The 14,929-nt window shown below is 34.8% G+C and overlaps 1 protein-coding gene across 2 annotated transcripts in view; it reads left to right on the forward strand.

Annotated features, from left to right (window-relative positions):
* Positions 1–14,929, forward strand: part of LOC148941471 (endoplasmic reticulum transmembrane helix translocase) — a 96,373-nt gene that overhangs the window by 39,944 nt on the left and 41,500 nt on the right. For both annotated transcript variants that reach the window (XM_089104085.1, XM_089104086.1), the window contains exons 7-9: positions 1,567–1,749; positions 5,734–5,871; positions 10,711–10,834. In XM_089104085.1, the coding sequence (XP_088960211.1) occupies positions 1,567–1,749; positions 5,734–5,871; positions 10,711–10,834 (445 nt within the window). The remainder of the gene's footprint in view (positions 1–1,566; positions 1,750–5,733; positions 5,872–10,710; positions 10,835–14,929) is intronic.

Below are 14,929 nucleotides of genomic sequence, written 5' to 3' on the forward strand. Positions count from 1 at the left end.
TGTTCTTTATTAGGTTCCGGTAGATGCCCCAACCATGATCTATAGTTGCTTCATTCAATTTAGGAGTTGGCTTAGCAATGGTCGCTTTTGGTATTTTGGGGTTGTATTGGATGGGATGGTCGAGTATATTTTAGTTTTTACTTTATGGGGGTGGGGGCAAGGGTAGCTAAACGGGTTGTATTGACTCTCTTGACCATTTTTATTATTATTATGATCTGTTCAAAATTTTAGCCCTTGAAGTCATCTCAATTAAATTTTTAGAACCGAGGAAATCCGCACCGGAAACAAACCTGGTTGCATTTATTCAGGAAGTCCATATTTATTTTTACTTTTTAAACAGCAAATTAGATTTTTTTTTAATAAATCAGCTCAAAATGCATTTATTTTGAACACACTGGCAGTTACAACAAAATAAAACACAGTGAGATTCTTCATTCAGACTTATAATAGGTACCATTCCTGAATTTGCTTCAAACGGCGATTCTCCCTCGCTTGACAGTTATTTTTTCAAAACACTTTATCCAATATTTGGCTACTACAGGCTAGAGTTTGTTCTTTACTAGGTTCCGGTAGATGCCGCAACCATGATCTATAGTTGCTTCATTCAGTTTAGGAGTTGGCTTAGCAACGGTCGCTTTTGGTATAGACGCTGAGCTATCCAATTTAGGGATTCGATCGTGATAAATAGGACCGTTGGTCTTCATAAGTTGTATCTAAGGCTGCACTGATTTTTTTTTTCAATAAGGGATTTGCAGGGACCGGACGTAGTTACCGATCCCGTTACGCTTGTCCTGGAATGAAGTTTCATGGCTGCAACGCAACCTTCTTTAAAGGAGCCAAACATGACTCAAGGATAGATTTTTATAGTCCTGCTTCTAGCACATTTTAAGAGATGAAGTATCCTCTGTATTTATTGTTCTAATATAAACTGGCTGTAGATGGTGTTAGCTGCAAAGTTGTATAATTACAATGAGGATTTTTTTTTTTTACTCAACGTCTAACATACGAGTTTCTTACCAAGCTGCTTAAGCTTTTTGAAAGTGAATTCCTAATCTTGTGGTCGCCCATATTTTTTTGTCCAAATTATCTTGGAATATCTGTGTAAATCTTCAAGACAAACTTGTAAATATAATTGAATTTTCTGTAGAGCTCCTAGTTTCTTTGTTCAAGTTAGTGTTGTAGGAGACTTGAAACACTGGACATAGCAAAACGTACTTTAAATAGTGTTATTGTAAAAGTAACATTTAGACATGATCGTTTAAATGATTAAAAATTAAACATTAACATTAAATATCTGACAAAGACAAAATCTGTGACCCAGGAGCTTAGAAAATAAATCCAATATGTTCATTAATAATATGAAATACAAGAAAATGAATGAAAATAATGGTCGGCCTGTTATCCCTATAATATTGAGCAAAATATATTAAATTCGTGTCGAAAAATAAAGTCAAATTCGGAAAAAAAAACCTATTTGTAATAATGTTTCTGCGATATTTGGTAGAATTTTGGCATTTAATAAAAAGTTTGTTTTTTTTTATTTATATTTGTCACATTTTTTTTCAGGCCATGAAAATGGCTGTTTAGCTTTTGTTCTACGCACTGGATTTGATACCTCCCAAGGAAAGCTTTTAAGAACTATCCTCTTTGGGGTTAAGCGAGTTACTGCTAATAATCTAGAAACGTTCCTGTTTATCCTATTCTTGCTGATTTTTGCCATTGCAGCCGCCGCTTACCTCTGGATCGAAGGTTTGATTATTGTCTATGTAGAATTCTTTTATAGTGCATATGTATATATTTGCGTCTTTTATCTTTATAGATAATCGGCACAGACTTGGCAGAAAAGCTTTTATGGATCGGACTATCACGACTGCTGCAGGCTCAGTAGGCTTAAAATAGAGACTTCGTCTGAGTTAGATTCCTCTCTAGAAACTACAAGCCTTTTCCACTGAGAAACCGAGTTCAAAATTCTAATCTGCGTTGTAAAATTTATCATTCCCCTGATAATCCATATTATGAAACTTAAGTTCCAATGGCAATCAGGATTGTAAGTTCATAATCTAGATTGGGGATAGTTGGTTTGGCCCAGTCGTGATTCAGGTTTATAAACTCAACGTTCCAGAGGCTGCAATGCAACAATCCAGTCTTATGAACTTCTTGGCTCCTCCGATAATTTTCAATCTTGGTTTAAGAATCTGGTTTGCCAATGGAAAACGCCTTATTTTTAACCCAAAGTTCGGTTTCAGAAAGCCATGGGGAAGAAATATATGTTGATGTCTATCAGTATTAATTAAAAAAAACAAGTGTTTTTTAACGAAATTAAAGAGCGAAGCTATGAAGAGCCAAAAAAAAACTTCCAGAAATTGTAATGAGCAATGAATTTGAAGTTAAAAGAAACAGATTTTAGACTTATTAAAAATGAAACCAAGAGTTAACTTATGATGTACCAAAAATATAACTGATATTCAACTCAAACTTAAAATGAACATAAATCACTAGATATATGAACTGGGAAGTCGTCCTCCTTGTACCCCAATTATAGATAAAAGAAACAGACATTAAAGCTGAAGGAAATCGATAAAACAAACAAACTTGATAAAAAACAAAACCAATAATGAACTTGTAATGTGCCAAAAATAAAACAGATATTCAACTGAAACTCAAAACTAACTGTAATTACTAGATATATGAACATAGAAATCGTCCCCCTTGTACCCCAATTGTAGCGCGAGTGTCATTCGGGCTTTGCTGAATTAAAGTCATAAAGAAAGATTTAAAGGAAATGGGAACTTCGTGGGAGGGTGTAAGAAGTGAGGCTCTGAATATATCGAGATGGATGAGGAGCGGGAGTAGCTGTGTTGGCCTTATGCGGCTTGGTGCTGCGGTGAGTTGTTAGTAGTAGTAGTAGTAGTAGTAATAGTAGTATATATATATATATATATATATATATATATATATATATATATATATATATATATATATATATATATATATTAAGCGATTTCAAAGCGAAAGTAAAATTTAAAAAAAAATGAAAGTTTTGTCAAATAAAAACTCAATGTGCATCCAGTGTGAAGAGTTCACCGGGCTTCAGCTCCCCCCCCTCCACCATCACCCAAAGATAATTCTACTCGTAAAAAGGCTACAAAAAATTTTGATGCGTTTTGTAGATGTTTTTGTAACCCCCCTCGAACAAAACATCCAAAACAAAGCATCCAGATTGAAGGGTGTTACCGGGATTCCAATCGAATGAGCCCCATCCAAACTGTATACGACCAACCCCTCAACGGAACCGTACAATATGTTAACTATGGGCAACTTGCAGATGTTACAGCCCTTTCCCAAGGGGCTGGGGGAATTTGTGAACCCCTGAGTTATAGTTATTTGACTTTCGGAGTATTTTGATGAAAATGGCTATATCAAAATTTTGGTCGGATGCACTTGGAGAAAAAAGAACCTGAGGGGGGAGGGGCTGGATACCCTCCGATCACTGATGAGTCTTAAAAAGGGCACTAGAACGTTCGATTTCCTATCGAATGAGCCCCCTCCAAAGTTTACACGACCATTATTTCCATAAAAACCTTATATGTTTACAATGGACAGCAAGTACTTGTAGCCCTTGTCCCGAGGGCTGGGGAATTATTAAACCTGGAACCATAGTTATTTGACCTTCGGAATATTTTAGACAAAATGGCTGTCTCAAAATTTTGATCGGAAGCATTTGGGGGAAAAGGAAGGGGGATGAGTGGTTGCCCTCCGATCACTTATTCTCTTAAGAAGAGAGCTAGGATTTTCGGTTTCAAATTGAATGAGCATCTTCTGAAGTTTACACAACCACCCCTTCCGTAAAAACCTTTTGTGTTAACAATTGGCAGCTTGGATAACTTACTGCCCCCATAGGATTATGGGGTTTTATTAACCAAGGAGGCATAGTTATACGACCTGTGGACTATTATAAACAAAATAGCTATCTGAAAATTTTGATCGGAAGCACTAGAACTTCCGATTTTTAATCGGATGAGCCCCATTTTAAGTTTATACGACCACCCATTTTATGAAAAACTTATAAGCATATAGGGATTGAATCAACCCTGGAGGCTTTGTTATGTGACCTTTGGACTATTTTGAACAACAGGACCATCTTAAAATTACGATCGGATGTTTTGGGAAAAAGAGGGCATGGGGGGGGGGGGTCAGGCTCACTCCCGATCACTTTTGATTCTTATAAAGGGTACTAAAACTTCCGATTTCCAATCGAATGAGCCCCCTTCGAAGTTTAGAATACCAGCCCTTCCATAAAAAACTTGCATGGTAATAATTGGCAACTAGCATAACTGGGGGGGGGGGGGGAGATGTGGCATGTTACCTTCTAATCACTTTTGACTCTTAAAAAAGATACTAGAACTTTCAATTTCCGATCGAATGAGCTCCTTTTGAAGTTTCTCCGACAACTCCTTCTATACGGAGTCCCTTGGTCAGAACAAAAATAATAATACATTGTACCCACTTTGCTTTTTACTTAGGCAGCGCTATTGCGCGGCCTATGATACACGACAGACTTTATAGACATTGATGGGACCATTCCCATTGATAACCAAGAATAAGACCAAATTTACTTTGATTGATTATAAAAAATAATGAACCAACGTGGACAATAATTCCACGTAGCATCTAAGTTCCAGATGCCAGTTGAGGCAGAAAACACTTAGTCTTGTTACTGGGTCAAGAAGAAAATGAGGGTGAAAAATAGCCGAACAAATATGGTTTCCAGTTTTCTTTAAGGAGCCAAGGACAGTGAAAATGAAGTCTAATTGTTGGAATTAGATTGAAGTTCAATCTAATGCAGTCTAGTTGGAGTGGAAACCTAAGCTAGCGTGTATATATTAAATTAATAAAAATAGTTCAATTTCTAGACAAAAATTTCCATGTGGAGTTATGTAGTTTTGATACTTGCAAATGCAAAATTAAAACAAAAGAAACGTGGGTAAAATATCAGCAGACAAAAATCTTAAAATATAGCACCAACCATCTTAAGATACTGTAGCTGTCCTTTGAAGGCATAGTTGCCTTTGGAATCAGCAGATTTTATTTTTTGATATTTTACGGACAAAATTGTTTTCAAATTTAACTAATTAATTTTGCTCATTTATCTTTCCGATTCAACGTGACAATACTGACAAAATATGATACTGCCGTAATAACTTCATGATTTTGAAGCAACCGAGAGAAAAATTTTTGAAAACTGGTTTCCAGATTTGAATAAACTTTATATGGGTCCAGGGGGGAAATGTCTTTATTTTTAATGCCCTTGGTACTTTAAAATTTATGACTGCTAATCTTAAAATGATTTTAACACAATCTTTCTGGTTGTAAAAGCACGTTTGTCAGCTCGGGTTCGAAACAGAAGCAATTATATTTACTATCGAAATAAAGACAATTTCCGTAGGTCGACGCGAAGTTTGGCAGCCAAAACGAAATTCGATTCCTGGCAGAAATTTCTTAGTTCTTTAGTGCATTATTTTCTTCGTCATACTCACAAGTGAATGCATCTTATAACCTCTCTTCTTTTTAATTAAATGTAATGTTATTGAAGATGCGTTTGTTGCTTTGGATTGTTATATATTATATTGACAAGGCTCATTTGGCTTTTAGAAACTTTATCAAATAAGCAATTAAGCAATGCCATCAATTAAACTTATTCTAAACTACAAATGATCGTTTTATTTTTTTTAGGGTCGAGAAATCCAGAGCGAAATAGATATAAATTATTTTTAGAGTGCACTCTTATCCTTACTTCAGTTGTACCTCCTGAGCTACCGATTGAACTATCTTTAGCTGTGAACTCGTCTCTTGCTGCATTGGCCAAATTGAGTAAGTCGATTTACACCCTCCATTCATAATTGACCTTGTTTGAAAGGCTAAGGTAAAGGAGGAGCATAATGTTGTGTGGTAATGTAAAAGGCGTTGTTGACATTCTCGGTCAAATTAAGATTTAGAGGCCATCTCCTTAGCACAGATAAGCGAATTGGAATAAGGAAATAAAGTTCAATGTAACAATTTGAGGAAAGGGGTTTGATGCAACAAAACAAGAATTTAAAGCTTTAATGCTGAAATATCAAATCTGTATTAAGATTGAAAAAAGATTATTGATAAACACAATTGAGCTCTCAATTTTAATCTTAGAGAGTTGAAATCCTCCATCAAAACGTTTATTATTCGAACTTATTAGAGGCAACATTGCTTTGTAAGATGTAATAGTATACACACAACTAGTTTTTACAAAAGTAAAGAGTGATGATAAAACAATAGATGAATTGAAATTACTAGAAGGGTCGATACATTAGAAGGATGCATGCAATCCTTGTCATAGCGCTAAAGTTTTATCTGTGTCTAATTGAAAATAACACATTTTACCTCCAACTATAACCGTTATTATTGGTAATAGCGGCTGAAATATTTTATTGATCTTTCATACGAAGCTTCGTTCCACCATTTGCCTCCAGAAATAACAGTGCTTGACAAGATACAAAACAGCTGAAAGCGGCATATAGCCTTCTTTTAAAGGGGCTGTAATCCACCACAAAATCGGGAGCCTGCTTACAGATGATGCCAGGAATTTTTTCAAAGAGGGAGAGGGACAATCACCTTCCTGATGCGTGTTTGCGTTTTATGTAGTTATCCACCAGAAATGGCACGGTATGCATATAGCTAATGTCTTAATGCTGCAAATTCTGATACTAAAGCATATTCTTGGTAAGTATCGACTGTAAATACAAGGCTGTTGCTTCAATGAGACTGACTGGAGACGACCAAAGTTTAATGACGTCATCGATTGATGAACTGGATGTACAGTTTTCTGTTTTTAAAGTATGCTTTGAAAATGACAGAACTAAATATGTATTAAATTAATTACACGTCATTTAATTAGCAGTTATCTAAAATCAACTGCAATATTTTTTCCCAAACATTCGTACGAAAGAAACAAAATTGAATCAAATCTCATTAAACGAAGTGGAGAATTTTATTGTTTACAAAAGTTGTTAAATAATTTTTGCGAACAATTTTTTGTTTTCTCTTTTTTCTCTCTTTTTTATTTTTGTTCTCTGTTTTTGTCGTGTCCATTAGTTACTGCATAGCGGGTTTTGCAACAGGTAATAAGAATAATGAGAAGAGAGAGGGGTAGCGAAAGACTAAGACAAGTAAAACTAAAGACATTACCGTCCAATATTTATCAAGATTTCCTTCCCCTACCATTCGAAGGATTTTTTTTTTTTTCATAAAAGGACTGCCAAAAAACAAAATCAAGGCAGTTAGCGCCATATTACGATAAACAGAGGCTTAGATAGAATTCTATTTTGGTGGTTTTTTACTTATTTTGGTGGGTGTAACAGGTTTATTCTAATATATCCAGCAACCAAAAATTTTCTAATAGTAAAACTAATTGAAATTAAACAATAAAAAGAAACTCCTCAGCTTGTATTTTGTGTAACTTTTTTGCAATTAAACCCATCGAAAATAAATCATTCATTTACCATCAACTTCGTTTCCACTGAAGTAGTGGTCTTTAGCAGCTTAAAAGGACACTCCCGTCCAGAGTACCTTAATTAAATAAGTTTCCTATTTCAAGAGTTCAGATGAGCTTATTGGAATCTTCAAATCTTACTTTATTTTGATAGACAATTAAAACGACAATAAGAAGGAATGGATGTTAATAAAAAACGATGAATTATGGCTGCTATAAGTTTAATTTGTTTTACAATTAATAGGTCTAATGGTAACAAATTAAAGCACTTTAAAGGTGCTATACATTAAAATGAAAATGATGTAGTTTCATGTCTATGAAACTTAAAGAATAAAGAATAGTTGTAAAGAAAGAATAGAATAAAGAATAAATAAAGATTAAATAATAGAATAAAGAAAGAATAGGTAAAGAAAAGTTGTATTGGTATTGAATAGTTTTAGACCAGAAAGTAAAATACTCTTTGCGAGTTCAATCACTAAAAAATAAACTCAAGGATAAAGGAGAACAATTACACAGTCACCTAGGCATAAAGTGAGGTTTTTCATTGTCTTTCTTCTCCCCCACCCCCTCTCCTAGGGGGTAGATAATTTCGGAGATGTCTCTTTGATTTCTAGGGATCGGGGTTTAAAGAAAAATTTGGGCTGAACTCTATCTATGATAATTTATTAAAATCTGACAAGAGTAAAGTTCAATTCACCCAATGTAGTTGACCTCTGTCCAAATTTTATACCATTAAACACTAATGAACTGAATCCAAGAAGGTCAAAGAGGCTAGCTTCCGCCTTTGCTTTGAAAAGAATTAAACAATATGTAGTTTTATTTGATTTCATATATAAACTTTTGTTTTAAATTGTTTTTGCTTAGTTTTACTACTGATGACGGTCACTGTATATGTGACCGAAATATCTGGTATTTTTGTGAATTTCTATACACTGTCTATTAAAAAGGATTTTATTCCTATTTTGAACTTTTATTTTATCCTCCTAGGGGGAAATCCTCTCCACCCTTCGCAGACCTGTTTATGTCCATTAGCTGATACCATGCGGCACTTACGATGCTCAAGCTCAGCACGTAACCTCTTCAACCCTAAATACTTAACCAGGGCCAACCCTAATACCACATCCCAGTTTTTAATCAACTTTCATCCTAAAATGGCGATTTCTTTTTTTTTATATTGATATCTAGGCTGAAAAGTAGGTACTCATAAAAAAAAATTGTCGGAAAATATTGAAAAGCAGTCAAAGTGATAAAATATGGCTGGTCAAATCCAATAATTAAGGATGGGAAAGAAGAAAGATAAAAGAAAAAAAACACAAGTTTAAAGGAAGTTTTTTTAATTTAAATTAAGTGCGAATAAAAAGAGTAAGAAGTAAAACATAATTTAAAACAGAAAAAGATTTCAATGTTTTAAAAGTTAGCTCAGTCTGAAATAAAAGGGCATGATCAACTAATGAGAAGTTCAGTAACATACGGTACCAAGCAGTTGGAATATCTTTCTGTGTGGATAGAGATTGAGGAGTAAAGGGGACTTCCTAGGAAAGTCCCTACCTTTCTGTATGGGCATATACTTTGAATAAATAGGACTTTGGAGCTTTAGGATGGAAAATTCTACATTTATATTTATTTTGCTATACCATCATCCAATGACAGTTTTTTTTTTTATTATTATTATTATTGCTGATACAGATGTCCTCCAATTGAAATCCTTAACACTGTGGTTTTCAAGAGGCAGCATTTTCTCATCTTTAGATAAAAGCAAAGGGACGTTAAAACTTGAAATTGAGTTGACATCTCAGCTGAATGGGTATCCCATTCAGCTCATAGGAGGATAACTACTTTAAACAGTTTTAATCAGTTCTCGAATAAGTTACACCTGCTACTCCCGGAAATCCAGATAAGTGATGTCGTATGTAAACAAAAAATTCCATCTTTTTTAAAAATGGAACAAACACATGAAATTATAGGCAGAAAACAAAAAGGGAGAGCAATTTTGAAATGAGGCTAAGCTTCGGGGATATTATAAATAAGCTATGTTGTTTTTTGCCCATAACGTTTCAGTTAACTAGTTGCCAGAAATATTTATTGTTATCTTTTTTGATATTACATCCGGGGAAGTTAGTGATAAGCCTATAAGTCGGACAAGGGATGCTCGAACGCACTAAAAATGGACACTTGCAAAAGATCTGGTCTTGGATTTAAATCAAGATCCATGATTTTTCAGATTTTAGTGTAATGATTTCGGCACAAATAATTACCAAAATGAATTCAAACTTTAAAATAGCAAATAGAATCTTTTGAAAGCATGGACTCAGTATGCTGTTTTTGCTTTTGTAACTTATGTTTTTAGCTCAGTATATGTGATATTAATAGTAATATATTGCTTAAATAAGGCTCATATGCCTCTAATTGCAAAAATAAAAATCACATAGACTTCTCTCCAACTCAAAAGTTCTCTTTAGCTCAGATATCTCTTTGGTATTTGTAAATTTCATACATTTAAAGATAGAATATTGCGTATATAGCGTATAAAATGGCGCTATGGCATATAGCGCAAAAAATTTTGTTTCTGCTATATTGTCGACAAGAAGCTTCAATTCTAGTTATAACTATTATTATTGGTCATAATTTCTGAAACCTCTCTTTTTTTTATAGTAAGCCTCGTTGGCTCAAATATAGCATTGCTTCAATTTATGCAGAACAGCTAACGATATCATCCAAGGTGGTGGTATCTTTTGAAAGAATCTGGATTGGATGCCTTACAAGACTTACCAGGTTTAAGCTCTCCGCGTAAGATCGTCAACTGTTGGCGGGGCCCAGCCCCAATAGTAGAACCCACCTATTTTATTAAATTAGGTTCTGAATGCGGTATCTCATAGGCATGTTGCGTATTTATGGACTCGAGAGTCTCGTGCTAAAACTAATTCAATTCGCTTCATTTTGGTTCAAAGGATTACACAAGCATATAAACAAGTTTATAAAAAGTCGTGAGTCTATTTGGAAATTTCTTATAGTTGCATATTATGTGTCACAAGACTTGTGATAAAAAGTGACGTGAATCACTTTAACGCTCAGCTTTTCAATATTTTTAATCAAACAGAGGTAAAATCCTGCATGTCTGTTTTGCTTGATCAGCATTCATAATGATGCTTTATCAGCTTTATCAGCATTCTGATTTATTTTGGTTTTAGTGGTGTGGTGCACAGAGCCATTCAGGATTCCTTTTGCGGGTAAAATTGATATATGTGCTTTCGACAAAACTGGGACACTGACCACGGATGCTTTGGTAGTTCAAGGGATTGCTGGTTTGGTACCGTAAGTCTATTTTCTATTTCAGCCTATGTATTTTTTATGTATCTATAGACTGATTCAAATAGACCGAAATTGAAAAACCTTAGTAGACAATCTTTGCTAATTTAAGATAACCCTTTGACTTTGACTAACCCTTTCAACCCTTTGACTTTGACTAACCCTTTCAACCCTTTGACTGCCCCGCGCTTTTTGAGATTTCGTGTCCGCTGTGTGCTATAATTTTATTGTTGCGTATTTATACGTGTAGAGCAGTTTGACGAACTTAGATGAGGCGAGTTTGTTCGTGTTTAGCAGTTAGCAAGCATATTTTTAGTTTTTTAAATAAGAATATTCGCTAAGGGAGTGAAATGAAGTGTTCATTACTCAAATGCAAAGAAAGTTTATTTCGAAAATTTGTTGCATGTGCAGTGTTAACTTTGCAGACGTAAATAATACTAGGCGAAATTAGTCATATGAGCAGTAAACTCTAAAAATATATAAATACTGATTCTATTGCACCCTGTTAACTTTGCAGGTTGGAACACATTCACAGATGTTTAAATGTAAATAATACAAGGCGAAAATAGTCGTGTTGAGCAGTAAACTATATACAAAAAAAACGCGAAATTGGTCGTTCGGAGTGGGGGGGGGGGGGTATCAACTGTTTTGCAAATATATGCGGACGGAGCAGCAGAAGGGTTAAGCTGTATTCGGTAATGACCAACATTTTTCGTCATATACGGTTTTTAAATCAACAAGTTTTTTGCTTTTTTATTTGGGGGGGGTGGATTATTTGACTTATTTGACGGTGCAAACTAATTTATAGCGAAAAATTGACGGGATATAAGCGTCATGTAGCTGGTTTTATAATGATTCTTTGGAACTTTGCAATGTCGCTTAAGAGTAAAAATGAAGAGTTCTAAAAGCTAATTCATGTGATAGACAATTTGAATTTATTTAATGTCCAATTGTGTTAATATTTGAGCAATTTATGTGTTGCGTGTTACTCGAAATCGGACTCTTTCACTAAAGGTCTGTTTTGTTAAGAGAGCCTTATTCCAGTTCATTCCTTATTTTCTACTTTTGATTAAGGAATGATTTTAGCTTTAGTCAACCAAAAAGGAATAGGCCAGCTTATCTTATTTTACTACGAAATGATTTCCTCCCTGTCTAACCAAGTTAAGGAAGGATAAAAACTTGGTGGTATTGTAAGTTGTTATCATTCCCTAACCTGGTTTGACAGAGAAGGACACATTCCTTGTCATTCCTTAATAAAACGAGAAAAGTGCCTATTCCACTTTAGTTAATTAAAGTTAAAATCATTCGATAATAAACATAGAAAGTAAGGAAAGAACTGGAATAATGCTCTCTTAATAAAAATAGGCCTTAAGGAAAATTGTGGCTTCTAGAAACAAATTTGATATGCAAAGTTGTGTGCATGGGCGTAGGCAGTATCTTGTGTAGAGGGGGGCAGCCGCTTCTGTGATGGAAAGGGGAGGGGTCTTACTAATACTTCCCGAGGTCCTTTGAATATAGGTCTTTAGAAACTAGTCATTCTATATTTCGCTGAATCTCGGTCTTTAACATTTTCCATGTGCTACTTTTCCTGCAACAGTATAATATAAGAGACCCACTATCCTACTTCCAATTTCCAGAAAAAATAAACACCACAAAAGCGATTTGATACAAATCACATTATGGTTAGATAACAGCTTCTTCTAAGAATTCAATTCAAAAGTTTACAGTTGGGCAAAATTAAATATCAAAATTGGTATAGGGGAGACTGGCCATGTTTAGCCAAAGCAAACAGTTTCAATATAAGAGCCTATGGGGCTTCTGGTGGATTATAAAAGCTCTGACAGATGGTAGTGCACGTTTTTAAAATGTCTGACCTTAATTAATACTTTTATCAAGAATATTACATTGGATCTCGTTTTATGGTGATTGACTATAGAATTTTGTTCAATTTTGTCTGAAGGCTTATATCTAATTACAAATACTAGAAAAATCATGCTGTAAGCTCGCACTGAATTCCCTTTTTATTTGCCTGTTTTGGCAGCTTCTGAGACGTGCCATCTTCACCGGTTTGCTGTTAGTAATTTTTTCATCCCGCGGGATGGCGAACTCCCTTGTTCGGCCACAATACCTGAGGTAAATTCCGCATGCCATACGAAGGTGTCCAAAAGTGGGCTATGCTTGTAAAGGCTGTGTAAACAGCATATTTAAAGGTTGAAGGCAAGCTTAAAACCCAAAACTGTGTTAATTCTGGCGTTGTTTAATCCTGTCAGAACAGTAGGTGAACTGAAGTATTATTTTTTCCTGTTATATTTTATTCAAGATAAAATGCTTAAAAGTAAAACAGAAGAGAAAAGAATGATAAGTGGCTGTGATCCAGAAGAAAACAAAATAGTAGCTTTTTCTCTCTTACTCCACAAGAAGTCAGTTTTATTCTATAGAAATTCCATGGCTATCCCTAGAGGAACACTGCAAGACTACATAAAAAAGGTTGAGAAGCTAAATATCCCTCTAAATAGTCTGGACCTAAGTTTCCATACACCCTGTTACAACACATGATAAATATTTACAGAAGAACAAAAAAAAGGACTAAAAACTTACTTGAATACGATAGCTGATATGCTTTCGACTGTATTCCCCTAGAAGCGTGTAAATTTGCATACACTTATGCCATTATTAAGAGTATAAAAGTACCGGATAACGGAACTGCAAAGGGAGTGGAGACAGTGGAGGAATTACAGGTAAAGATTGGTACCGTTATTTTATGGATTATCTTAAAACTCTATCAGTAAGAGTGCCAAAAAGTACAAGCTTATGACTGACAACGGCATTAAGCTATCACTGTGCAGAAGCTTTCTTTAACGATTTGGAGGGAGGTCTATATAAACACATGGTCAGACCACAAGATATTTGAAAAAGTAGCAACTGAAGAACTTAAGGTCCACTTTTGAGAAGAGACTGGAGCAAGAGACTTTGCGCTAACTGACGAGATGGATATTGTCTTAAAGACAGAAGTTGAAATGAAACTACCACCACTGACAGGTAGAACACCAAGATTAGCGGAGTGGCGTACTTTTGGTGTTGATCAGTCAATGTATAATTAGAAATTATTACTCTTTAGTTTTTTTTTTTTTTTTTTAACCTTAATGAAATTCATTTTGTAGTTTTTTATGCTGACCATATTCTTTCTTAATTTTATAGCTGAAAAACAAGCTTTAATGTTTCCCTGGTCACTTTTCTTTTTCTTTTGTACGGTGGCCAAACATAAGCCAGAGACGGCCGAACCAGTGCCGGGGTGGCCCAGGTTTGGCACTCTTGACCACTTGGATACAGAGGCATCCAGGTGGGAAAATGGCGGCGTATTTCTAATTGTCTTTTTCAAGCATGGTATTGAATGAGTTACTTTTGCTTTGGCATGCTCAGCAACTTTTTATCGCTTGAATCAACTCATAGAGAATTGAACAAGTCAAAATCAGCCGATCGTGGGCCAGTCTCCTATCTATATATCGGACCGAGAATCAATATTGAAGATCGAAACGTAAATGTTGATATCGCAAACGATATTTGGAAATTTCTGTATATTTCCAGCTTTTTTAACCATCTACCAGGTATCATCCAACAAAAAATTCCAACATACGAAAAGTTCTCGTTAATGTTTAGCGTAAATTTGAAGTTCTAGGGGGGGCAGCTGCCCTCCCCTGCCCCCCGTTCCCTACGCCCATGGTTGTGTGAGAAACTTTTTGTATACAATTATGACTTTTTTTTAGTAGTCCAGGATTCTGAATTTTTCCCAAAAAAGGAACAAAATTCAAGAAATAAAAAAATTTACGCGAAAATAATTCAGATTGGATTTAGCATTGATATTAAATAGTATTTTTAAGATTTTCATTTTAAAATTAAAATACAGACATATTTCTCGAAAAAAAAGGATTTCAAATTAAATTTGCTGAAAGAAATTGAAGAGAAATTAATTACTCAGCCTTATTAAACCGAAAAAAAGTTCTGTAGGCTAATGTAATCATTAATTATTTCAACTGTAAGAGACAATTAACAGCTGAAGTTCGTTTACTTTTATGTTGCTTTTGTTCTCGTAGATGATGTTGT

Source organism: Artemia sp. Qi Xiang Cuo, chromosome 18, assembly GCF_049724085.1.
Source record: "Artemia sp. Qi Xiang Cuo chromosome 18, ASM4972408v1, whole genome shotgun sequence".
In the NCBI taxonomy this organism is placed as follows: domain Eukaryota; kingdom Metazoa; phylum Arthropoda; class Branchiopoda; order Anostraca; family Artemiidae; genus Artemia; species Artemia sp. Qi Xiang Cuo.